Here is a 27711-nt window from a genome sequence, read left to right as displayed (position 1 = left end):
CAACTCGACGAAGAGAGGGTCTCAACAAGTTCTCGCCCTTCGAAGATCCTCTCAAATCAGAACTTGCCACTGGAAAATTTACGATATTGGTAGGTAGTCTAAGATTAAATTAGGTTAACATTTTCCTCTTGATTAGTTTGGTATCCTTGAAGAAGACGTAGTAAATCTATTATGTCTTGTGATCGAAAGTACTCGTTTAATAAAAATTTGAGTTCATTGACCTCTACAGCCAGTTTTTTTTAATATTCAAATGTCTAACTTATTTATACAGTTTATTGGATTTTAAATAATACGACTGACATCGGAAAGTAATAAATATTTCGCAATTTTTAGCGCGATATTGGATTGAATCATCCGTCGTATTTGGGTCAATGCTTTTTTTTTCAACTTTTTGTCGTAAAATAAAATGAATCCGGCGAGTGGGTCATTCGTAATTAATTAGTTTTCTGTCCCATCGTTACACTTTGTTTGGGATAACTCAATTCTTCAAAATTAACCGCACTTAACAATTTCTGTTGAATCTGTCGGTCTTGGGGTTTCTCGTGGATCTCGAAATATTAGTCTATGTATGTCTTCGTAGAAGAAAATGACTATTATCTATTTCTACTCTATACTAATAAAATAAAGCGTAAACACACACTACCTAGTTAACTAGGATGTCAGCAACAGCATGTTTTTGAATGATCCTTTCTTATTAAAAAGCTATGCTATATATTCATGCTATTGAACTTAAGGGGGTGAATTATTTGAAATAAAAAACCGTCATACGGGAAAGGAACAAAAACTACAAGCTTACAAAAAGGAAGTAAGGTTGCCATAGTAACGGTAATTGTTATCCAATGGCAAAAGCCTTCTTTATCATTTGGATTTAGACATTTCACAAATAAAACCAATAAAATAAAGTTTTTAAAATTGCATGTTTAAGAAGCACGGGAACAGTTTGTTATTAATATAATTAAAATGTGATGTTAATTAGTTTTTGATTGTCCACAGCCTACACGCGATGCGACAGGCGCGGCGATAGCTGTGTTCACAGCCAACAAGCACTTCCCAACACAGACCACGCATCAGACAACGCTGCAGGTATGACCATTTGAATAGTTTTTCTATGAAATCAATCCGCCCAATGGGAAAATAAATTCCCATTGGGCTGATTGATCGGTTAGACCGGCCTAACGGGATACATCCTGTAGTAATGGAAGGTTGAATGAAAGATATTTGTACCGTAAACGTTTCTAAACCATTGCACAGATTGTGATGAAAATGATAGTGTTCTAAGAATGTACTGTATGGTGTTTTTTTTTAATTCATATTAAAGCCTTTTAGTTTAATGAAAAAAAAAAGTTAATGTATGCGAAGTGACGTGGTGTTGAAATGCTAAGAGCTTACCAACTTCATTTAATTAACTGATGCGTTGATTCATTTTACCTTTTACCGTAATAAGATTACGTTCAAAATCGGCTTACCGACGTCAATGCTTTATGCTCGCTCGATAGCACTTGCATCAACTACTTTGAAAATACTGGCTATTATTTTTTAAATGACAATGTTATAGTATTCTTTTAACTAATTTATCTACGTTCGTAAACAAGGGTGTGCTTTTGTCACAGATTACTTTTTTCTTTCCGATTTTGTTGTTTTGATAATAGATGGCGCTGTAATAAATTCAATCAGAAGTCAAGATAAGTATGCTTAAAGCGATTTAAAAGTTATTGCAGTGTTTTAGTGCACATAATCTTAATTATTCTTACACTAAAGTTCTCCCCTAATGCTTGGAAATGAAGGAAACAAGGACAATGGCATTGAGAAATAAATTTTACAATAATGTACTTAAAGTGTAGTGTAGCAACACGAACAAAAATACTGGCTGTTGGTCGCAACTTCATCTGCGTGAAATTAATAAATAGTAGAAAAGCTTTTTATTGCTGAAAGAATTTTTGAAAACGAATCCTTTTTTTGAGTTATTTCAATACATACAAAAATGTAAATGTTACTTTTTACAAACTTACTTCTTACAAACTTACTTCTTACAAATATTATAAATGCGAAAGTTTAGATGGATGAATGGATGGATGTTTTTTAGAGCTTGTAGCCTAAACTGTTAAACGGTTCTCGATGTAATTTGGCAAAAACGTAGAGGATAGTCTGGAACATAGGCTAATCACTTTTTTATATTTTAATTGCACGCGGACGATGTTGCGGGCTAAAGCTAGTATTAATTAAATTACGGATAATAATAAAAATAACAATAATTCAAGCTTCTAAAAAACAAAAATTAAACCAAAAAACGTATATAAAAATAGCAAATATCGGCAATGCTCTCTGAGTGGTAACAGTGATTGTCCGTTGTGCAGGGCGTGGTATACCAGCTGGATGTAGCTCTGCAGTCGCTGGAGACGCAGCGCGCGGGCCTGGTCTTCATCTACGACATGACGGACTCTAAGTACACCAACTTTGATTACGAACTCTCACAGAAGATACTCACCATGCTTAAGGTAAGTTGCAGGTTTAGAATTAAATTTTATCCCGATAAATAAAAAAAATATTTTAAGATATGCAAAATCTATGTTATTTTTTTTAACTATACAAAATCAACTTAAAACTAGTTTTATACAATAAACCTAAGTGGTTTTTACAGAAATACGCTGTTTAAATTTAGTTTTAATGAAATATAGTCTACTAGCTGTTGCTCGCGACTTTTTCCGCGTGAAATTAACAAATATAGCTTATGTTACACACTGATAGCGTAGCTTTTTAATGGTGAAAGAATTTTTGACATTAGCCTAGTAGTTTTTGAGTTATTTCAATACATACCAAAACCCAAAAATACAAATCTTTCCTCTTTATAATATTAATTTAGATGTTATATAGTGATAATCAAGCTTTTTAATAATGGAGGAATTTTTTTTGTCAATAATTTAGTATTCAAACAATCAAATCTCTCCCCTTTATAGTATTAGTATAGACAATTATGTATTAGAAGGATGTTAGCTATGAATGTGGAGGGGTACATCGGTAGAGGTAGACCTAGAAAGAGATGGATGGATTGCGTGAAAGGTGACATGATCAAGAAGGGAGAGATGACTGAGATGACGGATGATAGAATGCTTTGGAGGACGAAAACCCGGTGCGCCGACCCTACGGGAGTAGGATAAGGCAGGCGAGATGATGATGAGTATTAGTATAGACAAACTCCTGATATCACGTTTTAAATAAAAATAGTTTACTTATCGAATTTTAGTTTAAAAAGTATGAGTTAGCCTCGAACAAATTCAACCAAAACACATTGTTGAAGACAGTCCTTTATCGATTATTCATGTGTTTTGAAATCGTTGAATTGTTCATGTTAAGATTATAGAAAGAAAGATATGTTTTACAAAGGACAGGTTTTATTAAATTTTTATCATTAATAACGCTATTATATTATAAAGCATTGATTTTAAGAATTAACCGTGAGATGTGGCAAAAGACATATGCAGTAATAAATCATAATAAATTGTTATTTTAGTACATACAAGATGTTCCCGTGCGGCTTCTTCCGCGTGAAATTATAATTTTTTTTCATTTTATTGTTTACATTTTTAAAATTTTTGATCCCTTTCCCACATTATTTCCCACATTTCTTTTCCAATTTATTTACCTAAGTTTAATAGCGTGGAAATATATAGCCTATAGCGTGTCTTAGGTGTAGGGCTCTTTATTAAAGAAGGAATTATTCCAAAATATGCTGTAATTGATGACATGACGCCACGAAGTAGTGTGTGTTTACGCTTTATTATATTAGTATAGATAGTATAATTACAATATTATTTGCGACTAAACCATATTTTGCTAACTACCAAATCTGAACTTCAAGTCTTAATTAATTAGTTTCAATGTTAACTTGTGATTTCTCCATTCCTTTTTAAATAATTAAAATTGTTAAGTGGTTTAATTTATACTTCGCTGTTATAAAATAATGACCAAAAAGTTTGTATGTCAAAGGAAATTCAGGTCAGTAGGCACTTGACAGCCCGTATTGAAAACAAAGTTTGTTTGGGACCACCAAACTTTGTTTACACAAAATTGCTTATAATAGTAAAAAAGTAAGAATTTGTATAATAACATTGTGTAAATTGTCTTAGAAACATTATCGAGATAAACAGTAGTGTTTGAAGATTACTACCGAATAATTGAATCGTCTAATTTATTAGGTAATTTTAACTTTGCAATGTTTACGAGTGAAATATAAATCTGCGTAACAACCTTGAAAGGTGAGGCTAAACTGGGTTCAAAGGCGTAACGCAGCCGAGCGGTACATTTCATGTGAGACCACACATGGGTGAATCCGTTCTCAGGCTAAAACGGCTATTGGACACAAATGATAAAGTGTGACCACTTGAACGAAGAGTAAAAAATGTTGGAAAATCTGTTATAATTAGATTTCAATTGGTATTATAATTAACATCGTTATCCACAAATCTTTTTTCTCCTGATGACACTCTGGACCTCGCGTCCGCTTTAAGGCCCTGCTATTTTACATTTCATGATACATACGTTTAGGTTATATGTTGATTTTCTATTTCATTATTCATCCTATTTATTAAGTTTTGTAACGTATTATCTGATAGTAAACATAATGATGTGGCGATTGTTGTAATAACAACGGTTGGTAAATAACAACTTGGATCATTATTTGCATGCAAATTATATCTAGAAACTCTCAATTGCGTGATTGATTTGTTTTCTATTACGTGCGCAGTAGTAAACGGTGTATAACTGTTAATTTCATTTTCATTGAACTATCACTTTTTCTGATTCACGTTATTTATAGGATGGAAAATTCGTACGTAGCGTTCGTTTTTCCGTAGCGGGCTGCGGGCGGATGCGTAGCCAGCGCCCGACCCATCTACGTCACTCGAGCTGTGGACACCGCGCGGGTCGGACGTGTCTCGAAACACCGCAACACGCGTAACGTGTACCGAATTTAATACGTATCTTATCGAACGGAAGACGAGCTAAAACGATAACATTTATAATCCGCATTGGAGTGTATTACAATTGGATGTGTCTAAATTTTGGTGCCTGTGTCAACGTCTAGTGTTGTGCCAGTGTTAGTCCAGCCAGGGTCTGTTGGACAGCTTGCCCGGGACTCTTTGGTCTCGTAACCTGGTGGCACGGATCAATAGGCATCACAGCAAACCCCACTCTGGCACAATAATATACTTCTGAAAGGTAAATATTTGTGATTCTTTAATTATATTTACCTTTGCGCGAAACTTGTGTACAAGTTTGAATACGAGTTTTGCCATGTTTAAACTAATTCTCATGTTTATATACATAATAATCGACGTTAGAACATATTGGGATAAAAAATTAAAATCAAAGATACTGTCTACCTTAATCTATAAGCGGTACTTATAAGTGCAAAGTACACAATAGGTACATGCATAAAAAATGTCATAAAACCAGTTATTGTTATTTATAAATCCTCACGTCTAACAAATCCTAATCTAATCTTGTGCATTTCAAAGCAACTTACCTCATTAGACATGATTATCCTCAATGAGTAATAGGTTTCAAATATATTTATAGCAAAGGCATTCCAAAAACTACTACATCTGTACAAAACGCAACTAGTCGTAGTATTTCCGTGTGATTATTATTTATTTCCAAGTGATAATTGAATAGATGTTATAGCTAAAAATTAAACAAAGTATGCGTTTGTTCATTCATACAAATATTTGTAGAAGTTTTCGTACACAACTTGTGTACAATTGATAATGTGAATGATTGTGAATCGTGAATAAGATTACGCAGTTGTAAAGGCGATTAGAAACGAGCGGTCGAGCGCGACAAAAACAACGCCTACCGCGTCGGCCCTGACAGGATTTCAACATTTTAATCATCGAGTTACGTAACTAGATGTGGTCAGTGGGATTCGCGATCGGTCTCGGTCAAGTGCTAAACCGCCATACAAAGTTTATATATCTCTCGCCGATCGACTTTATTTAGCGACAAAGAACTCAAATACATTGACACATGTTTAGGTCTTTTATTATAGTCCTGTGAAATACAAACAAATGAATGACGGATAATTAAGAAGTGTTTACTAATGCAATTCACATTTTGAAATAAATGGATAAGGAAATTGTCCATTTAAGGAATTTAATTATCTGTTTATTACTTTTCGTTATTCGATCGACATGAGATATACAAAGATGTGTGGAAATTTATTTTACAATAGATTATATAAATATTATTGTTTTGCACGTCTATAGCATGTACATGTTAGAAAGTACATAGATCGTCGTAAATAGTCTGTAGAAGGGCGACGGTAAAATTGGGGTGGCAGACACCCTACAGAGTTCAATGCCAGACGCTGTCGGGCCCTTCTACATGCCGATGGCGAACTCCCTTCGCTACCGACGTCTTTGCGACCAAATAATTGCGATAACTTGATATTTCTTGCTATCTCAAAGATCAGTATCGTAAATATATATCCAAACAGTGAACATGAACGTCATGTGTATTGTTACGATTGTACAATTTTACCACAGTAGCATATAAGGTATAGTGAAATTTAAATAAAAATGTTGAAGTATTCCTAATGATCATACATTTGTCCCACCTGTAACTCAGATGCCGATGAAATAGCTCGTATAAAAATTCACAAAAGAAAATCTGTAATATTAAAAATATTTTATAGCTACGTAAAATGAGCCAGTCAGTTATGTATTTCCCTCTTATATATAAAAGTCTAAAATGTAATATGCCGTGAGAATATAGAACGAGTATCGCGGTCAAACGATGTCCCGTTTTATTATGTAGGAAGCAATCAGCACTGTATTGGCGATTAATCGATGAGGACTGTGCGTTGATGCGTGCCAATGTGTAGGCGGCCCCGTGGAACCTCCGCACAAACTTAAATAACTTCACATACAGAAAACTGGCTCGAGTTTAGTAATCACTGGAAAATGGTATCGATTTTAATTGCCCACGTACCACCCACGGAATCTTTATTATTAGAAGTACCCAAGAGGGTAAACATCGAGATAAAACCTACACATATCTGGGAATCAACTCAACGATGATTGTGAACACTAACAAGGGGCAGGTTCGACCCCCTCGGTGGGTATGAGCCGATAATAAGAGAATAGGAAGGTAAAGTTAAGATGTATTTTTAACGTTAGTGAGGTATTTTATTGTAGTACTTTAGCCCGCGAATTCGTCCGAGTGGAATAAAAAAAACAAAAGCGAGTAGCCTATTTGTTCTTACAGACACTGCACTACACCTATGACAGATTTCATTGAGATCCATCCATCCATCTAAACTTTAGCATTTATTATATAAGTAAGATATTTCTAATGTGTTCTGTATTTCTCGCTTGACTATATTTCATCCAGTAGTGTTCCAGAACCTAAAACGTAAAATTCCTTTACAAATCTTCTTATTAGGGACTATTTTTGGTAAAAATGCCGTATAATCGAGTTAAATGTAAAGATGTCTTTTTTAAATACGATATTGAGCAGTATCGCGAGCAATGTTGTCACGCAATATGAATGTTAATCATGAGTTCGGTCGATGGCGCCATGGGAATTCTTTGTAATATGTATTGTATGTACAAGTCGGGAGTGGGGGTTGATTGTACCGCAAATAACATAAACAGTTTTCGAAAAAATGTCCCTTATTAGTTTCACAATATGATTACTACATGACTACATGACTCCATTTTTATCAGGTAAGATATTGGTCAAGCGCTAGCTTAACGAACATAAAAAAACTGTAAGCGTTTAAATTGCAAATTTAAATAATGTTAATTAAGTTCATTTTTATTACCTAGACCTGGCATGCGGTTTAATGCTAAAAATTAAGGTTTTTTTGACACAAACGGTCTTTGGAATTCCCTGAATATTACATTAATAATTAATATTAATAACGAATAGGAGCTAAACGTAACATTAAATTTCATCTATACTTCTATGATATCTATATCTATCTATATGATTTTGTTTGTATTGAAATAACTTAAAAACTACTGGACCGGTTGAAAAAATTCTAACGCCATTAAAAAGCTATGTTATAACTATCTTTTTATATTCACGCGGGCGAAGTCGCGAGCAACAGCTAGTCACGTATAAGATTAGATAGATATGTAGGGTGATCACGAGCTATCGGGATACTCGCGAGTCGTGGAAAATTAACTGTAGTCGACCCCATTCCACCGTACTGCTCGTTTCTCTCCTTATTAGATATCCAGGTATCGAGTCATGACTAAATACGTGTGAAGTTTTTCTCATAAACACAGCTTCGGCGCAATATGTGTCAGTGGTAAATTAAAGCGTGCGCACACCTGAAATTAATCTATCGCACAACTGTTTAGTCCCGCTTTTGTTCCTATAAGATCACATGGAGGTGCGCACACTACTCAATTTTTAGTTGTGCAACTGAACAGTTAAATTGGCTGCTAAACAATCGTGCAACGGCTGTGCGATAGTTTAGTCAAAGGTGTGCGCACGGTCTTAGATTGATTGTGAATCGCAATTGCCACAAATAAAGCAAACAAGGTAAAGAGCTAAGACCATACATTGTCGAGTACCAAGATTTACCGTAAAATTTTTACATCTTTATTTGTCGATTCTTACCTAATTTAATAATTTACGTTGAGAATATTTTGAGTCCTTCAGTGGGGATGTATAGTGATGATGTAGATGTAACTAGTGATGATGATGACGATGATGATGTAAAAATTGTATTTCAATATAAATTTCTGTTAAATCCATATAGATTTATTGTAAGGAAAATGTAAAGGTCGTTCCAATTCCTTGAAGATAAAGCAAATAACCCAGATTCGTCGGGGGCAAGTTAAATCGCAAGGCTGCATAGAGGAACAGCAATTTCAGCATTGTCCTAGATGCCTGTGACGGCATTGCGGATAAACATTTTCCCACATTTTTTAAATGAAGCATAAAATATTCAACAGATCGTTTTGTATTTCTAGTTTTTATTACTTGTTCCGCTTACAATATGTACGCTTTGAACGTGAAAACTGTGTTATCATCGGGTATAGTTTTTTTAAAACATGTTTTTTTAAACAGTAAAGTTGAAACTTATAAATCTATATAGAAACTGTATTATTTTATTCGTACAAACGCGTGAATATGAATACTGGTAACTGCGCTTCGGGCTTTCGGTTACAGAAAATTAAATTCGCTTCGCACAAAGCAAATTTAATTTTCACAATTTCGGTGTATGAAAATTATTTCAAAGCCTAACTGGAAATTTTCAAAAGCATTTGTCGTAAAATTATTTGTGGAGATTTTAATCAATTGTTGAAAATGGTTAACCTATTTGGTTAATTGTAGTTTTCAGATACAAGTCGAATAAATTAGTTTTTAAAGTTTTCAATATAGTGTGTTGTTTATCATTCATTCATTCATACCATGGATAAAAAACCATTCTAGAAGTGAATAGTTTACGCCAAAGAGCTCCTGTCATACACATCAATACTTATAAACCTTGTGTGTGTTGCGGCTTTTGCTTGTGACGTCACATCCGCGAATACAAGCAGTGTTACTAACATTGGCAACGATAATTGTTTGGCTTTCGGTTGATCCAAAAAAAGAAACGCTTTCACAATACACAGTCCGTAAATAGCTATACGCCGTGCTACGTGCGATGACTGATTGAATCCATTGATGAAAGAATTAGTAAAATCTTGTGTAACAGGTAGTTTACTGTTACTGTTTTTAGTTTATACAGGATTATTTAGAATTACCAAAAAGACATACTACAGACCATATTTATGAAATATAAAATATGATGATCGATATGACAAAAATTGTAAAAAAATCAAACAATATATCAGTGTGTGTGACCACACAAAGACGATAATAGTTTCTGTGCATTCCATTCATAAAAAGCAGCAATGACATATCCTTATTCCCGCCCGCATACGCGTTGCCTTAACCATTTTCATTGACGAAAATTGTGTTTATTTATTACAGGTTTTTTTTTGTTAACTTAGTTATCATTTTAGAGTATAAAAATGACTATATACGTAACGTCGTTAAAGTATTCTTAATTAACAGTTTCTTTTTTCGCCGGTAATTAAAAAGTAACCATGTAAATGTACAAGTATTTACTTTTACGTATAAGTGTGAAATCACAGTTTTCAGTTAAATTGATTTTTCTTTTATAATAATTAAAACGAAATGTGTATCTATTTTTACTCATGTAACAAGGCCACAAAGTATACATTCCTCTTGATGCGTTCTATTTTCCACGTATCATTGTTGCTATCGAAAAGCGAAGTCGCAGATACATGTTATTATAGTTGATATCGACGTGTAGCTTACATGTTAGTATATCAAAACTTCATTTTGATACCAATGTCAGTGATTACATTTCTATAGTCTGAACAGAAATATAAGAATCCTTGCCATATTTCGAATAAATATGGAAATAATTCGAGCACATTAGAAAGTGATATTGGTAAGACGATTGTAGCGCTCACGTCTCAAGGCAAGGGAATATATATTTTCTTAGTTAAGCTATACGCCATTTTCAATATCACTTACTCTCAAAGTTTAATTGGCCACTGAGAGAATCTCTTCTTCATACGAAATTTGGATTAAGGGACTTCTTTTGTATTAACAAACTAAAGAGAGTGTGAAATAATGTCTCTATGTTTTGGTTCATGGCGGCATTGAAATTTCTTCAATCCTATTTCATCAGACTTCTGCAATAAAATAATGAAAAGCAAATAAACTAACAAAGATGAGTTGCGTAGGCGCTTTATGTTAGATGTTTCCAGTGAAATGTAACTACATATACTGCTTCATATAACTACATATTTACATATACATTCTGCGGTACAATTTTCGCAGAACAGCTTACTCATGCAGTATTTCAAGAAACGTTCTTGCAAAAATAAATTAGATCGATAGCGTGGTTCGAGTGGGTGTAGGCGCAAGGCCAAGGTCGGCTCTCAGCTGTAAACCACAAGCTGAGCTGAGCACTGTTGACCTACTGGCGTTATTAAATCACGGATATATAAAAATATATTAATGTATCATGTCTTCACAGTAAATTATATGAATTTTCTTGCTATTTATAATAATGATGTTAACTTCAATTTCATCGCAGATATAATTGGGCAATGAATTGTCGGATTCAGCAAAAAACTTCTATAATTTTGCCGTAATGATTTGAACGCCCACGGAAGAAAATATGAGTTGTTTTTTTGGCAATAAAGGAAATAATTCGTTCATTATCTTTGAAAACGATATCGTTACAAATTGCCACAAACATCGGGTACTGTATTGGTAACAGTAAATATTTGTTTATTATAACTTTTTCAATGAAAAAAGTTTTGATTTAATTTATTTCGACTAAGCAATGTTTGTGTTATGATAAATGAACTACTAATTCCACTTACGATGTGTTTATAATGAATTGTCGGGAAATTCTTTGGCGTGTTTTTTCCTCGTTTATCTTTTCTTGGTAAGACATTAGTATCTATTGTTTTTTGCCTTGAAATTTATTTGTGACATGATAATACTATATTATGAGATATCGCTTAAAAATATATTTTATGTTACGTCGTAATAAAGTTGTATTGAACACGTGTTAGTTATTTTGTTATCTTTTATTTGTACACCACAATCTTGAACTGAGACAACTTTTTCAATAATCTTGTGTTCAAAATTATTTGTTGTCAAATGGTTTTTTTACCATAATAGTCTAATATTGCAGCGATCACGTGATTGGAATCCCTTAACTATGAAGCTAAAGGTTTAAAAGCCTTTGATAAAAAGCTGATTCTAATTTTATTACGATTGATATACGAGTATGAAGTCAGGACCCATGTTCAAATTATGCATCGCTACCACAGCGCCTCAAGGTTGATTTACAATCAGTCTTCAGTGTAAACTGATGGATTTGTTTATCTGGCGTATCACCTTGAATGTTACGTGACCATTTCGTCTCGACTGACTCATCTGTGCACTGGTGCGCAGCTGTTTATTGCGTTTGAATTGTATTTGTTGTTGTTTTTATACTCGTTTTGCAAACCGGTTTGCTCCAGCATTTGAGATATTTTGATTGTGTTATTTTTTTGAATGACATTTTTATTGCTATTTGAATGAGTGGTTTTGGAATGGAAAACTTTATTGACTTGGTGACGTTTTTGTACAGATTTATTCATTTGTGTTGTTAATATAGATGAACAGTTTTTGGTTTTATTTAATGAGACTTCAGCAGAAGCGCGCCTTAATTTCGACATTTGTGAGACACTAATTGCGTATTTGTCAGCGTATTTATCAAATATATTTTTTGGTTAATAAAGTTTTTCCTTTTGACATTTTTTGTTTTGTTGATAGTTGAATAAATTAAAATATTCTATTTCCAGTCGTATGTTTCAGTGGTAGGGTGTAACAGAATGGTAAAACATGAGAAGGCACTCGTGAATTAAATTACTTGTTACTTCTTTCATTGCGTCTAATTAAATTAATGAAATAAAAGCCAAGAGAAACTCAGGTTCTTGTATTACAATCCGCTTCATTTCATTTCATGAAATAGAAATAAGGCCTTTTCTATGGTTTGCGGTGTAAGTTCTACATTACAAGCAGGTATCTACCGTGAAAGTGTAAATTAAATAGTATTCTTCTGTTTATTTAATTTTTAGTCCAAAACCTTTAATTTATTGAAGATTGTCAACAGTAAATATTTACATGTATAGAATACCAAATCCAATCTGTTCTAATATTATGAAGAGGAAAGATTTGTATTTTTGTATGTATTCGATTCACGTAAAAACTACTAGGCTGATTTTAAAAATTCTTTCATCATTAAAAAAGTAATTTATCTGTGAGTAACATAGGCTATATTTTTAACTATATATAGTTATTTATAACTTTATAGATGACGATCTGGATTGATTCATACTTAAGTTTACTTTTGTAACTTTGGTTTGAAAGTTAAGGACTAAAGTATCGCAGGTAAAAGTGTCGTAGGTCCATTTTGATTCTTATCGATAAAAGCTTCCATTTAGACGTCGTATTGTCGTTGGAGTCATATTGACTTTCACGGTCCTGAAAGCTTTTAAGCTAAGATCGAATCGATAACTATTTCTACATGTAAGGAAGTTATTCTTTTACGAATCCGATAATGAAAACTGGGAACAGATGTTTTATGAAAATGGAAAATTGGAAACAACACTAACGTGATTTTCATAGAAATTTAACTTTGGTTTATCAATATAATTACATGATTTCACATAGGTTTCTTGCATTATTAATCCAGATACATATGGCATCATGTGACTACAATTATAGTTTATATTTAGTTCTATTTTCGTTCAATTTAATTTATTAGTGTTTCTTACGTGCGACAGACGCTATGTGCATGCTACGATTCCATTTTTATGTAGATCGTTTTATGTTGATCAAGGAACGAGGGTACGAACATGCTATTTGCGAGTCGATCAGCAAACGGATCGATTTTGTATACTTCAGGCATATGAGTTTGTAGACGTTTTAAATGCATTTAACGAGACCATCCACACATGTATATAATCATAGTTTTCTATTACCAAGAAATATGAGACGGATGACAATAATTCTTTATAGAAATTCACAATAACACACAAATGTACTTATTCTCCATAGATAAAAATGTATTTCCTTTTCAAAACAGCTTTTATGTTATATTTTAATATTGAATTCCTTTTGCATTGCACACAATTTGAAACTTTTCTTTTGTCGTTAAATATCATAATCTAACGAAGCGAGAAGTTTTAAACTTGAACTAAAGATTTCAAAGCCTTCACAAAGTTAAACGAATTCGTGGAACGATCAAGTTTGTAACATGTTCAACAAAGTAAAAAGAAGCAAAGGAATATAATCACTTCATTGTATTTGATACTTAGATGTCAAGAATAGATATTAGCTTCAAATACATTGATGCTTTTAATTTCTATACAATCAAGGTTGAATTAGTTTAGGTGATGACCACCTGAATCATAACATAACCACGAAATCAATTGTTGTCCTGAGCCTAATGCCTAACTACAAATTTTATCGTGACCACAAATAAAAACCTTGGCCATATTGCGGAAAAGTATATAAATTATTCCTTTGCGTATATCACGAAGTAGATTAAAGCAACCCAGGATTAGGCTATATGTACTTTTTAACGTTACAGTTGAAACTATGACCACAGTATGCAATATTGTAGTTTCATCAACGACACCGGTTAGGTTCGCGAGGCTCCGTCTACGTCGGGATGATTAACATCCGGCGGGAGAAGGTCGTCGTGACGTCACCTCCGGCCTTTTCCGGCCTCGTACGTGCAGCCCATATACATTCACCACACGTACACATAGTTATGGCGTATTTAAATTGCAAGTGTTATAGTTTCACAAGGAATCATAAAGACGTTTTGTTTAGCAATCGTTTTGACTCATTGAAAGGCGGCTTTTGAAACGACATTTAAATATGTAACAGCGGCATAAAGTCCTTATTCTATTAAAATTAAATTAATATTAAAGTCTATCAGATTGTAAGCCGTGCTTATGTTAGTATTCAATTGTGAGAGTCATAAATTGGTTACAAAAGGATGCTCACTAGATAATGATAGGCTTATTTGTGCTTTGGAAGAATGTTGCTGCTTTGATGGCCTAAGCTCTTGACTCTGGATTAGACAATGACAAAATGTGATAACTCATATTATGCTTTTACTATTCGTTTAAATTGATAGCATTCAGACTATTCATGTTCTAGGATGAAACAAACGACACCACGTAACAATTACACGTAATAGACTACAATTGTTAGTTAACGCGAACACCACAAACAACTTTGAGTCACGATATAAATATACCATTGATCTATTATTATCCACACGAGCTACGAACGTCTTAATAATTGTAATAGTAAACAATTGTGTGTCATTTTCCATTAATCAATATGTCTGAAAAGACTGTACGGCTAATAAACATATAGCTATCTCTCTCATTCCCTTTGAAGTAAAGTATAATTCGGCAGTGGAAATGCACCGTAAGATTGCTTGCCAAGAATCACTACTCATTATTCTTGTGACCATAATATTATAGCGCCTTTATAGTTTGTAACAATAATTATGCACCCGCATATTTATAGTAATATTAAAACAAAAGACAGGTGTTTTGTATGTATTGAAATAACTCAAAAACTACTGGACCGATTTCAAAAAATCTTTCACCTTTAAAACGCTATGTTATCCGTAACATAGGCTATATGTTTTTAATATTTTGCAATTAATAATAATGAAAGTGAAATGTAAAAGAGATTTTATATCTCATATTTGATGTAGCAAATGTTTTAATTTTAATACCAAGGGAAATTTCCAATACAAATTAGCGGATACACAGCTGACGGCGGCAATATACCGCACGCGTGGGGAACGTATTTACCTCACGCAATACTCATTTATATCTAACATTTACGTGTACATCACGCATACAGCATTTACTAATACTGCCACTTATGTAAACCTTAATGCTTACAAATTCGGCAATGTTAATGTATCTTAGTTCTTGCCTAATTGGTTACACTGGGTATACATTGACTATTCTAGCTTAATTATTCAGGTTAACTAGAGCGAATTGAATCTCAATACACTTTGATACGATCAATATTGACCCAAAATGAAGCAGTAAGTGGCTGTATTTATATTCATTACAAAAGTGGACCCTATTTTACGCTGCTCGACAAAAGATTATGAATAGCGATACGGAAAAATAGTCTACGAGGGTATGTTGCGGAAATTCGTGGTGTTCCACTTGTTGAAAAATTACCTCGTTAGTAGGGTTAGAACGCACTCTGCTGCTGCTTCTGCCTCTGCGACATTAAATGATGGGGTGATAATAAAAAAATAATCTTGTACCAATAATCGGGCCTTTTAGGTACAGACACATTAAAAAGCTGTGTTATATTGGTTATTGTCCCGCGTCGTCATTTCAATATACAAAACGTTCAAAAGATTTCAGCTTTTTAGGTAGAATAGCGCCAGATTCCGCCACTGTACTTCCGAGTGTGTGAAGAATCCATCTTTCACTTCTTCTTTAAGTCAAGTAGACTTTATACATAGGATGTTTGTAAGATATAATCTAAATAAAAAGTATCACACATATATTTTCCATATAACTTCCAAGGATGTAATATATCTTGTGTCGTCGTAACTATTGACACGTGTTGTAAGTTTGTGTTAACAGCGACGATCAATATCCGCAAAACCAATTTATGACGTAATCAATTAACGCCCGACAACCGTTCTACATAGTTAACTAGTTAACTTTATAGGGTGTTATGATAGATTAGTGAATTATTAGATAGGACATTCGTAAATTACGTATTTCTTTTATCTCAATTTATAAGAATAATAAATCTATATGTCTATAATGTTGTTTGTTCCTAGTTTACGAACTTCGTCAACCAACACACAGTGTGCAACCGTGGTTGACTATGGCTTAGTCTCTCCTAAACTTGAGAAGGCTCGGAGCCTCTCAGTGAAGTATAGTGAACTGATGATGACGATGTACGAACTCATTAATGAAAGAAAACACAATCCATCGTCCGTAAAGTTTAGAATTAAACTGACGAAGTTAAAAAAACTTTAAAAAGATGTTAAATTGCTTTTCACTACAGCATTGCTTGCGATTTAATACTAAACAAAACGCTAGGGACGTAATTTGGCTGGGAAAGGTGTACCCATTCCTTTGTGGGATACGTTTTTCCGCATTTATTTGGCGTGCGGCCCAGTTGTTTTCAAATGAACTTCTATATAGGTTAAACAAAATACCACGTAATGCTAACGGCATTGTTATTTCCGTTTGAAATGTCGCGAAAAATTATTCGAAACAGACGTCGAAAATATTCCAGTTAAAATTAAGAGAAAAGGCTGGCTGATAATGGAGAACAATTATTGTGTTTTTGTCGAACTCAAATATTCTATGAAAATGTTAACGATACACTTAACGAGTTACATAGAAATCTCTTACTTGAAGATAAATAGAATTGAAATTATTTATGCTGTCGATGTAGAATAAATCGGTATCAAAAAGAGAAAGCGATACCCACATATCCGACTCACCTGGCAGATGTTCACTGACAGCTGCGCGTGCGTTCTTTTTTTTACCGACCGTACAATAGTTATAACATCGGGGTAACTCCTGCATACGTTTTAGCCGCGACGCAAATAGCTCGGTACGGTGTGACAATTCGCAGGGATTCCATTGTATAAACGTGAGTGGCATCACTATTACGCGACTAGTATGCGATACTATTACGAGTGATAACGAAATAAGTACTTGTAGTATTATTTGCTGGAATTCAATGAACATTATCATATTTGTTTTTTACTTTAGTAACTGAATTAATGAAAAAGGCGCTTAATATCTGCTTGCGAGTTGATTCAATGGGAAAAACAGAGAACGATGTATGCCACGGGCATAATTTAAAAAAATTTAAAATAGTTTTCCTAATGGTGTTTGATTTTTAACATAATTAAGCTAAAACCCCAAGTATTTAAAAATGACTTTAGTTAACCCAGTCAGATAGCAATTAACTAATTGGGTCGCGTCTATTCTAAAATATCTGGGGTAATTAGTTTGCTGCGACAATGTTTTCACGCTTCGAGTTTTTCTTAATTTCGCAGTCTAATTATATTTAACTTTAAATACAGTGTTAAAGAAAATCGTAGAATATAAGCTGATACGGTTTGGGTTTATCTTCGAATTTTACGATACACATCTAATGCTAAGTTAGTAAAGAAGACTCTAAGGTCTTGAATGCTCGTATGCATCACCTTAGAGTCTTCGTATATGTCAGTAATAATTGGTTGATGATACTGTCGTTTGATAGTTTCTTTTACACTTATCTTTTTCACAAAATGCAAATGTAATGTAGTTAATTTTCGCCTAGTATGAAATTTGATTCCAATCCATATTATCGGCGTTGAATTGAACTCAAATGTAAAATCTGATAATATAAATTAATTAGTTTTGAATTTGGAAGGTTTACGTTGTAAAATAAACGTATATTCGTTATGATAATGACGTCATGCGACCGCCTAACCCATATTGTGCCGCAGCAGCTGATGAAAAGCAACGTTGCATGGCGAAATTCACTCGATAAATAGGACAATTCCATTGTGTTCCGCCATTCAGAATGTTCCACTGAATTGTCGTATATTTTAATTACGAATGCTTCTATAGAGACGATTAAGCTGACGAACTTTCTGTAAAATAAAATTTATTAGGTTTGATTCTGCCTCTAAGTGTGTCTAACAACATCAAGATGAAAGGTTTTTTCGAAAGAAAGGAGAGTACTAAGCAATGGTATTGATGGTTGCTGTGAGAGCACAATGAATAAGTAATTGAATTGAATTTTTGTGTAGATCGTCTATCAAAGATCATTTAAACAATTATTTTAAAAACTGCGCTAAGAATATCCGTACTCTCTGCTCATCCCTCTAGGTTACCGATTTGACGTTGTTTAACGACAAATAGAATCATTAAAATTGAGGATAACGCCCTATTCAAATGGCGTGTGAACTGAACGTAACATTTCATTAATAAATTAATATTCAGTATTTGCATATCGATAATGTGTTTCATTTGGAAACAGGTACAGGTTACTGTGGGCTCCGTGGTGACGTCACAGCATTTGTAATTCAAATACGTTATCGACGTGCTGCCGATAGAAGAGTCCGCGTTTACGTTCCACTTTGTCGGTATTGTTATGTCGTTCATTATGATTTGCCACGTTCAAGTTATAGCTTTGGTTCGTTATGCTATGATAATTTGATTTATTTCTTAAATTCCCTATTAGAAATGTTTAAAACGTACCCTTCTAATAAACGTGTGTCGTGACTCTATTCAGCTTGGATACTTCTTATGATATTTTGATATTCCTTTCGATATCTTCTGTTGCTTTGACTTCCAGTCTTGTCATTCGTTTAGCTTACCAGTACATAAAAATTATACTAACTTTTCTGTTATGATATTACTAAACGCAATTTTGTCTCGTTGATGTTATTTCAAGATCCACTTAGGGTAGCGCAAGTCAATAATTTTCGCACGGCCGACTTGTTGGGCGTCGGGGTTTCGTTTTCCGCCCATTACCCCCTTGCCACAGCTCTGCAATTTACGCTCAATTCCCCCGTGCCCTTTTGTCTGCCATTTGACATACTATTTTAACCTACCCGCATTGTCGCTTATAACAAACAATTATAAGGTCTTTATTTATTAACATATATGCGAAGTATGCAAAGGTGCGTTGTTTTTAATCAAATTTCTTTGTATAGATATTCTATATTTTAATATTTCCGTATAATTTGCCTTTTTGAGCACCTTTTGAATAATAATTTTCATGGCTATCAAACAAACTCCACGCCTTCTATTAAAAGAAATAAATATTTACATTTTTGTACAATTTAATGTAAATAAGTAAGAGTGAAATAGATAAGATTAACATATATATGGTTTATGTAGAGTCGGAAGTTTCATTATTTATTCAATGTATTATTTAGCGTAGTTAATTTATACACCAAGATACACCGGCGGTGTATCGCGCTTCAAACATCCAAAACCCAGTCTCTGTAACCTACTTACACTAAGTATGTATAACTTTATCCTTTCAAGCATTGTCATGTTTAATAATATGCAGTATTACCGGTGACAGTACAAAAGGCTCGATCATTTGCTCTCATTTCGCAAATGTATAATATCGCGTTATTTTCGTCTTCACTAAATGCTACAGGTCGATGTGATTACACGTAGCTATATCGGCTTACTAACTAGTATGTAGTAGCTAGTCGAGTAACTACTGGATATTAGCTAGTGCGTAGTCAGCGGAATGCAAAGCGCGAAAAAATAAGAGTAGCATTTTTGTATTAATAGACGAATCGATTTTAGTATATTTATATATCACAGTTTTGAGACAGAGAGTTCAATTTTAGAATTTGACTGCCCGACACCCGGTTTTATAGTTGCAAAGAAGAATTTAGCCCTAAATGTAGAATATGTGCGAAAATCCATCCCAACAGCCGCAAATAGTTTTACAGTTCACTGGCTGCGAGTTGCGGCTCTTTGTTATACGAAGACCCCTTTTTACTCATCGAAGCCTTTGTGGTACATCTTTGTCCGCTCATGATACGGGGTGTTTTCTTTATACTTATGTAATTACTGTTACTTAAAGAAATTATTACAGATTCGAAGCATTTCACTTTACACTCTGTGTCAGTTAACACCTATAAATAGTGAATAATTTCTACGGAGATAATTATGGATGGTGTCCATCGTTGCGTAAGTCCGGTGGAAATGTTATGTTATAAATAATAAGCATTGACATTTAAAAAGGAAAAGGTCGAAGTTATTTTTGGTCTGTGCCGAGTTGGCATCTACACGAGTTGCTCTGATATTAGTCTATCCTTGTATACTCCACGTTTTCAAACGAAGTGTAATTGGTTGTTAAATTGAACGGAATCGCGTGTCTATATTAAAACAGAATTTACGTGTTAGAACGTTTTTCTCAAACTATAATTTTGCCTATCAATTATTTTAGCCATATAGTTTTAAAATAATCACTTTGTTTACAATGAAGAACAAAATACAATAAGGTCACGTTCGACGAAAAGTTAAGTTGTCTAAATCAATGAGACCATTAAATTACGGATGACTTTATTCGTTGCTTGGGATATATCGATCTTTGTAAAGTCTGTTAAAAATCAATTGTATTATAATGAACATACAAGTTGTCAAGAATACGTTAGGAAAATGATGAATCATATTTTTATGGCATGATGCCAATCGTTTGTGTTGTAGAACATGAGATGTCGCAGTGTCGGTGCGGTGTTTTGACAAACAGAATGCTGACAACAACCCCCGGGCTCTTGCTCTACAAACCAGATAAAAGACTCTCATAGTGATGTACTGTCCTAACAAGTTTTCTAGGCTTGTGCGAAGTATTCAAGACTAATCTATAGTAATTTAATAAAGAGGAAAGATTTGTATTTTGTATGTATTGATATAACTCAAAAACTACTAGACCGATTTCATAAAACCCTTAAGATTAAAAGCTACGTTACTAGTAACATGACCATTTTTTATTTATATTTTAATTTCGTCGTAATGAAGTCGCAAGCAGTAGCTATACTAAATAAAAATGTTTTCTTTTTAGTATAAAAGGTTCAAGTTCTTGTTATTCGTAATTAGACACCTCGAAGTTGTTTTGACGAAAGATTCCATTCATTAAGAAAAGATCGAAGATAGATAATATCTAAAAATAGCCAGATCAATAGCGAACAAGTGACTTGTTCTCGGGACTAACATTAGTGGGATGAATCATAGCCGTGGAAGATGCCAATATACTTTAAATAACATTTGAGACCAAATCTTCATGTGATATAATCCTGTCTTACCTCACAGTATTCTTGGTCTTTTTAAAGGTCTTTCCACTAAAGTTCTCATTACCGGCCTGAATGCGTCCATTTTCTTCGTGAAATGGAATAGGACAGTTTCCTTTGACCTTTTCACGCTTCAAAGAGGGCTGTATTATAAAGTTTATTGCGTGCAGACCCTTGAAGATGTTTCGTAAAGACGGATGTCTTGTCAACATTGATTTTATATTGTGCTATATTGTTGGGCTTTAGTCAAAGGTTTTAATAGATTTATGGAAATATGGTAATGATGTCTTAGATGAAAATACTAAGTGTAAAGTTTTTGGAATGGATTAGTTAAAGTTTAGAGATCTGTTAATTCCGAGAGGATGTCCTCCAACCATAACATTTGTTATTTTTATGTTCAAAGTATTGTTTTGTACTAAAATGTTAACAAGTTTAAAAAATTGTAACAGCTATTCAGCAATGTTGAACCTGATCATGCAAGTTTTCTAGCAACAACATTTCCGTAGTTATTCGTTAGTTTTTTAAACCCCGCTTGAGGCGGAGTTAAACCGGTCGTGCGGGTGGAAATTGCGTTGTAAAATCTAATCTTTGCTACAGATTAATCTTATTTTTCCATTGGTTTAAAAGGGTTTGAATTTTTAAATACCGAACTTTATTGTATTTTAATGAGTTTGTAATTATATTTTTAAATTAGGTGCCGTACGTTACGTTAACGTTAAATTAATTCTACGTTAAATAATTCTTAGAAGAAGATTTTACGAAGGCTGAAAATCTTAATTAACCTAAACTGAAACCATTAAAGATCTGGAAATCAATTTTATCTCAGAAACGAGAACAACCTAAACGGTCGACTACGAATTTTCAAATTCGGGAAACAGTCGACTGACTATTTTAAGATTAGAGTTTAGTATGAGATTGTAATATAATATTAGAAAAACCTGAAAAATGTGATAGGCTTCAAAAGTTTGATTTCATCATATATTACACAACTGCAAAATAGCGTTTAATAGATATAAATCTACTTTAGCTACGGAGTTGCGATATAAACACAGTGGTAGTAAATATGACCGCATACTGCAGAGGCATCGATATATTATGTCAACTATATGAAAATATATCGACCGTATTTTGCAATACCGTTGATATTAGGTCGCATTTCAATATACTTCATAAATATGTATACCTTGTGATATATCTTTGATGAAATTAAAATATTTTGTTTAATTTTGTATTGTAAAAATAAACCCACATTTCTCACCCTTTCTGTCATTCAGTTATGCCCAAATTTAATATTGCAGATGTCCTGTCTCTCCGACTATACGAAATATCCTTTTATAAATTATGTGTATTATTATTAACCCCTTACCTTTAGGGTTGCTTCACATAAATTTTAGATGAGGGGTCAAGTACCTTAAGACGTAAAATATTAAATATGTTTGTATAGTATAGTTGCTTAAATTTTGTTCCGTCTACCGGAATTAAATCTGCATGTAATCTGCCCCCAATGCAAACGATTTTTATTAACATAACATCAAGTGGATATGTAAACTGTAATAAATTATTGTGTATGCATCACCAAACATTCTCATCATCATCATGATCAGGCTATTTCAGCTGATGAACATAGTAGGGTTTTATTTAGGTACTAGTTTCTTTATCAAAAATGTAATAAAAAACTGTATGAACTCTCTTTCGTGAATAGCGATAGTAACATATCACGTGAAATGGCAAGTCGAGTACTCTTGTAGAGCACTCGTCAGTCTGAACAGTTAGCTACCTATGCAACGTAATTGAACTTTACTGTAAACCAACAAATATCAATAATTTATTACTTTTATACATTTACTAGCATTAGAAATATAGAAAATAATTTATTCTTCGTTGTAAAGTATGTGTCCGAGTAATTAAATTTTATAGAGGTATCAAAATAATAAAAAGTCTAACTCAACCGAAAAAAATTAAACTATAACTCGTAGGTAACTTCATCTGTACTCGTCTTCGTCTTATAATGAACTAAAGAGTTAAAATAATGCGAATTAGTAATAGCTTTTAATCTTCTTTGTTCAGTTGTCGGTATCCATTACTTTGTAGATTCTAGACAAAGCGCATTAGACAGCGCCTGGAGGTTTCTTTGTACCGATGACGTCATCTACCTTCGTCTAGACACCTAGACAATGTCGGAAGGTAAAGGATAACGCACTTGCTTGCAGTAGACTACAATAAATATTATACTTGGGTATAGTTCCTTTAACTATGGAGTTGAAAAGTTCATATACAATGGACGAAATATTCAAGACAGTATTAAGACCGCACGAAACTGACCATGTCTGTAGATGTATAAATATGGGAAAGTAGTTATCAGGTCTGTGCCAATTGAAAAGTTAAAACATAGTGGTTTTTTTAATGCCGGGGATCAGAAATACTCTGTTTATTAATGTTTTCTCAATATTAGTAATAATAAAGTATAGCCTATGTTACTCCCAGATAAATTACCTTTCTAATGATAAAAGAATTTTTAAAATCGGCCCAGTAGTTTTTGCTTGAATCAAATACATACAAAAATGCAAAAATACAAATCTTTCCTCTTTATAGTATTAGTATAGATATAGATTATATACTGCTTTTAATCAATAAATGGACTTTGGTACAAAGGATTTACTCATTTCATATCGTAGTAATTGAATCTGTGGTAGGCTGAATGATCAAAGGATTTATTAATCGAGAATTAACGTAAATTCGGATATCCATTGTCGAAACACCTATTCATTATCGAATATTTCACCTGTCATTCATTTCTGAATTAATTTTACGTTTTTTCAATTTTTACTTTTTAGATAACAAAAAAATCTTTTGCTTAAGTCTTGTCTATTTTGTAGAAGTGCCAAGGTTCATGATATCACAGGAAGGTTTTAATATTATGGGCGTAAGTAGGCTCCGTGTCAGGTGATTTCATAAATTGAAAGCGAGGCCAACGCCCTCGCACCCTTTGAATATCTTAGGCACTCGGCGGACGTAATAACATTAGTTTCAAAAACTGTATTTTTTTTATTTCAATCCTTAGAAATTGTTTGTGCTTAACACAGTTTACGGTTCCTGGGATTTCCACAATTTGCAAAGAGTATGTGCATAAGTCACCCACCACCCACCACCTGCCACCACTTAAATTCTATACCAATTCGACAGTTTCTAGTTGCAGTAATTAGAATAAACTTAGTCACGGATTTGCAGCAATAAAAACAGTTGACAAACGTCATACCAGCTTGTTGCCTGCTGTCAGTTGCGGTAACCTTTTTTACGTCTGTAAAGCGCCTTAACCCTCCCAAGAGGCTGGCGCGCTATCTTTTATCCCCCGCTTCTCGGAGTTTTTATAGTCAGTATTTTAAGAAATAATATTAGCTTTGAAAACCTAGCTATAGTTAGTATTTATTGCTACTATATCAATAAATAAGTCAGAAAACGATATTCATCTTTCAATTTGTGTGTAAAATATAAAATACCAAGTCTGAGTTCTTTTTCTGAATCTAAACGTGCTGGAAATATTTGCAACTTTTATTGTACCAAGGGCTCAAATTTAAAGAATAATATCTAATATTGAAGTTATTTACTGTACTCTAAAACTGTAGAACTGCAGAAACCTTTTTACTAAAAAATAATTCAAAATTTTCAAATGAAACCATGTTTGCAATTAAAATAAATTTATGTCACATTGAGGTTGTACGTAATTTGTTTGGGCGAGACTAACAAACGATTTACATTTAATTACACATTTTCAAACATTCAATGCGAATAGACGACTGTGTGTTGATTTTCACATAAAAGAACGGCTAGTGCTTAAGTGTAGAGAGCCGTGAATATTTATAAGAACAACGTGATATAACCCCTAGGGGTTGGGGAGGTGAACCTCCCACAATTAATATGGATTCATTTTCATTACTAAATTATGTCGACGATCACTTGTGCCTGTTCCTAAATTAAAATTCAGCGCTACCTTAATTATCTTTTGAGAATGAATCTGCTCAGTCTTTATTAACTTTTGTCTAATAATCGCGTTCATTAAATACTAAAATTATACTATCTAAATTTTAAGTGTTCTTTAAAGTATGTTTAAATGAACTTAATTTATATGTTTCTTTTTAAAACAATACAAATGTTTATTGCTACAAATGTGTTTGGAAATTCTTGAAAATTAATTTGCTTTGTTGTTTGTTTTGAGTTGTTACTGATTGTTTTGAAGCATCAAATGTGCGTTAGCTTTTGTGAACTGAGGTTCGCCTTTACCCCTCTGTAGCCACGTAGCACTTTACTGATTACAACTGCTACGAGATTAGAATATGAGAATTGTTGCTTTCAAGATTTTTATTTTACTAGAAAACTTATTTCTTTTTGTCGTAAGTAAATTTGTGACATGTTAACAATATAGTTGAATGATCGTTTGCCAGTCGCAAGTCGCGAGACATCTGAGCTATTGGATTCCTGCTCTGAGTTATCGTGTTACTGCGTGTATACGTGACTTGTACTGTGAATTTGATCTGTCATGAACATTTAATTAAACTATATTTAGAACGGTTATTATAGATTGAGGTGATCCATATACTCCTGATACTACTCGCTGGATCAATCTATGAAATTACCTCATAAAGTCATTAAATTGTTTAAACTTTCGTAAGACATTATTAAGAAGAATGACCCCCGATGATTTCGAAATTAGTCGGTGTCGCCATCGGAAAAAATAGACGTGAGTGATATAGTAAATGATAAGTCATGGTTGCAATTGATATGGTTTTCAATTTTTATAAAGAATTGCATTTGTTTTTGTATCTTATGTTCGCTTTTGTTACATCAGAGCAATTAAGAAGTCTGTACGCAGTCTGGGGCTATTATTATATCGCGCGGCCGTGTCCCGCTTTTGTCTGTGTCCGTGTCTATTCCGGTGCTCGCTCGTGGTACTTGACAGGGTTGCGGCGCGGTGACGCCTCGAGTGCTTCCGTCGCGAATTTTCTCGCAATCTACTCTCAACTAGGAACGAATTAAACGCGCGTTTATGACTTCTTGTGTTAGAGTGATGCCACAAGGGCGTTGCGTTTGCGTGTGTTACGAAACGACGCAATACAGCACATAGCTCTGCGAACACTCAGCGCCGTTCTGTCAGTCTTAAAATATTGCGTTAAAGATACTATAGAAATCTTTAGTCTATTTAAGTTTTATTTATCTATTGTTAAACTATACAATATTTTAACAATAGATAAATAAAACCTAAATTTGCTCCATCGTCGCAACTCTGAAGTGCCTTCGACATATAATTCGTGTGGCATTGCTTCAAATAAGTACTCTTTTACACCTTTGGAAGGGTAATTAATTTCTCACAATCTAAATTTATACATGGGAAAAAGTACGTTTTTGAGAGAATGAGTCGTAAGCACATCTGTTTACACTTGTTGTACGTACTTTATTGTGCATGCCTGTTCAATCATGAGGATTTAGTTACAAGCGAAGCGACGATTACGTCCGTTTGAACCGGCTGCCCTTTCTCTAATCCTAGAGATTACCTCTGTGATCGATCGATCGCCACACCTGTCTCGCCTTCTCGATATCAATACATTTACATATACAACAACAAATGTTTGTAGGTTTTAAAAAGTTACAGTTAGTACAAAAGAGCGAGAGAGAATGTTATATTTGTGCTGTAATGACGTGTTAGGCAGGCGACACACGGTTAGCCTGTTTTGTGAATTCATAAAGATGCTACACGACTCTCATATTTTTCAAACAATGGAGCGGGAGTCAAGTGCACTCCTGTTTATTCGCGAGAAATCTGCTGGCTTCACCTCCAGCGCTGCATGAATACAACAGACAATGCGGCATATATGCTATGTAGCTGGCGAAGATATAAATTATGTCCCTATTAATTTTAGCAACAATTTTGAGGATTATTTTAAACGTTTCTAATGAATTTTATCGTTATTGCTTCATAATAGACGAGTGTATGAAAAACGTTGTTGGTACTGTAGGAGATTTGCAATCAAAATATATTAAACATTTTTAAGAGATTGCTAGTGTCATCATTAACATTAGAATTCTTTAAATATACTTATGAAAAAAATCTTTGTTACAGGGCGGATACCCGGCGAAATTGAAGAAGGTACTAATAGTGACCGCGCCGCTGTGGTTCAAGGCTCCGTTTCGAATACTGCGTCTGTTTGTTCGCGAGAAGCTACGCGAGCGCGTACATACGGTAAGCGCGCCGCAGTTGAGCGCGCACGTGCCTCGTGCCAGCCTGCCTACGC

General features: G+C 33.8%; 1 protein-coding gene across 1 annotated transcript in view; it reads left to right on the top strand.

Annotated features, from left to right (window-relative positions):
- The first annotated feature begins 6 nt into the window (after window positions 1–6).
- The window catches only part of LOC106110232 (tyrosine-protein phosphatase non-receptor type 9-like), a 38689-nt gene continuing 10984 nt past the window's right edge, over window positions 7–27711 (top strand). The window contains exons 1-4 of the mRNA XM_013291979.1: window positions 7–89; window positions 994–1083; window positions 2355–2495; window positions 27540–27709. Of these exons, the coding sequence (XP_013147433.1) occupies window positions 2430–2495; window positions 27540–27709 (236 nt within the window). The 5' untranslated portion in view covers window positions 7–89; window positions 994–1083; window positions 2355–2429. The remainder of the gene's footprint in view (window positions 90–993; window positions 1084–2354; window positions 2496–27539; window positions 27710–27711) is intronic.

This window comes from Papilio polytes, unplaced genomic scaffold, assembly GCF_000836215.1.
Source record: "Papilio polytes unplaced genomic scaffold, Ppol_1.0 DF824247.1, whole genome shotgun sequence".
In the NCBI taxonomy this organism is placed as follows: domain Eukaryota; kingdom Metazoa; phylum Arthropoda; class Insecta; order Lepidoptera; family Papilionidae; genus Papilio; species Papilio polytes.
Note: the sequence above shows the minus strand (reverse complement) of the source record. Positions and strands in the feature narration are given on the sequence as shown.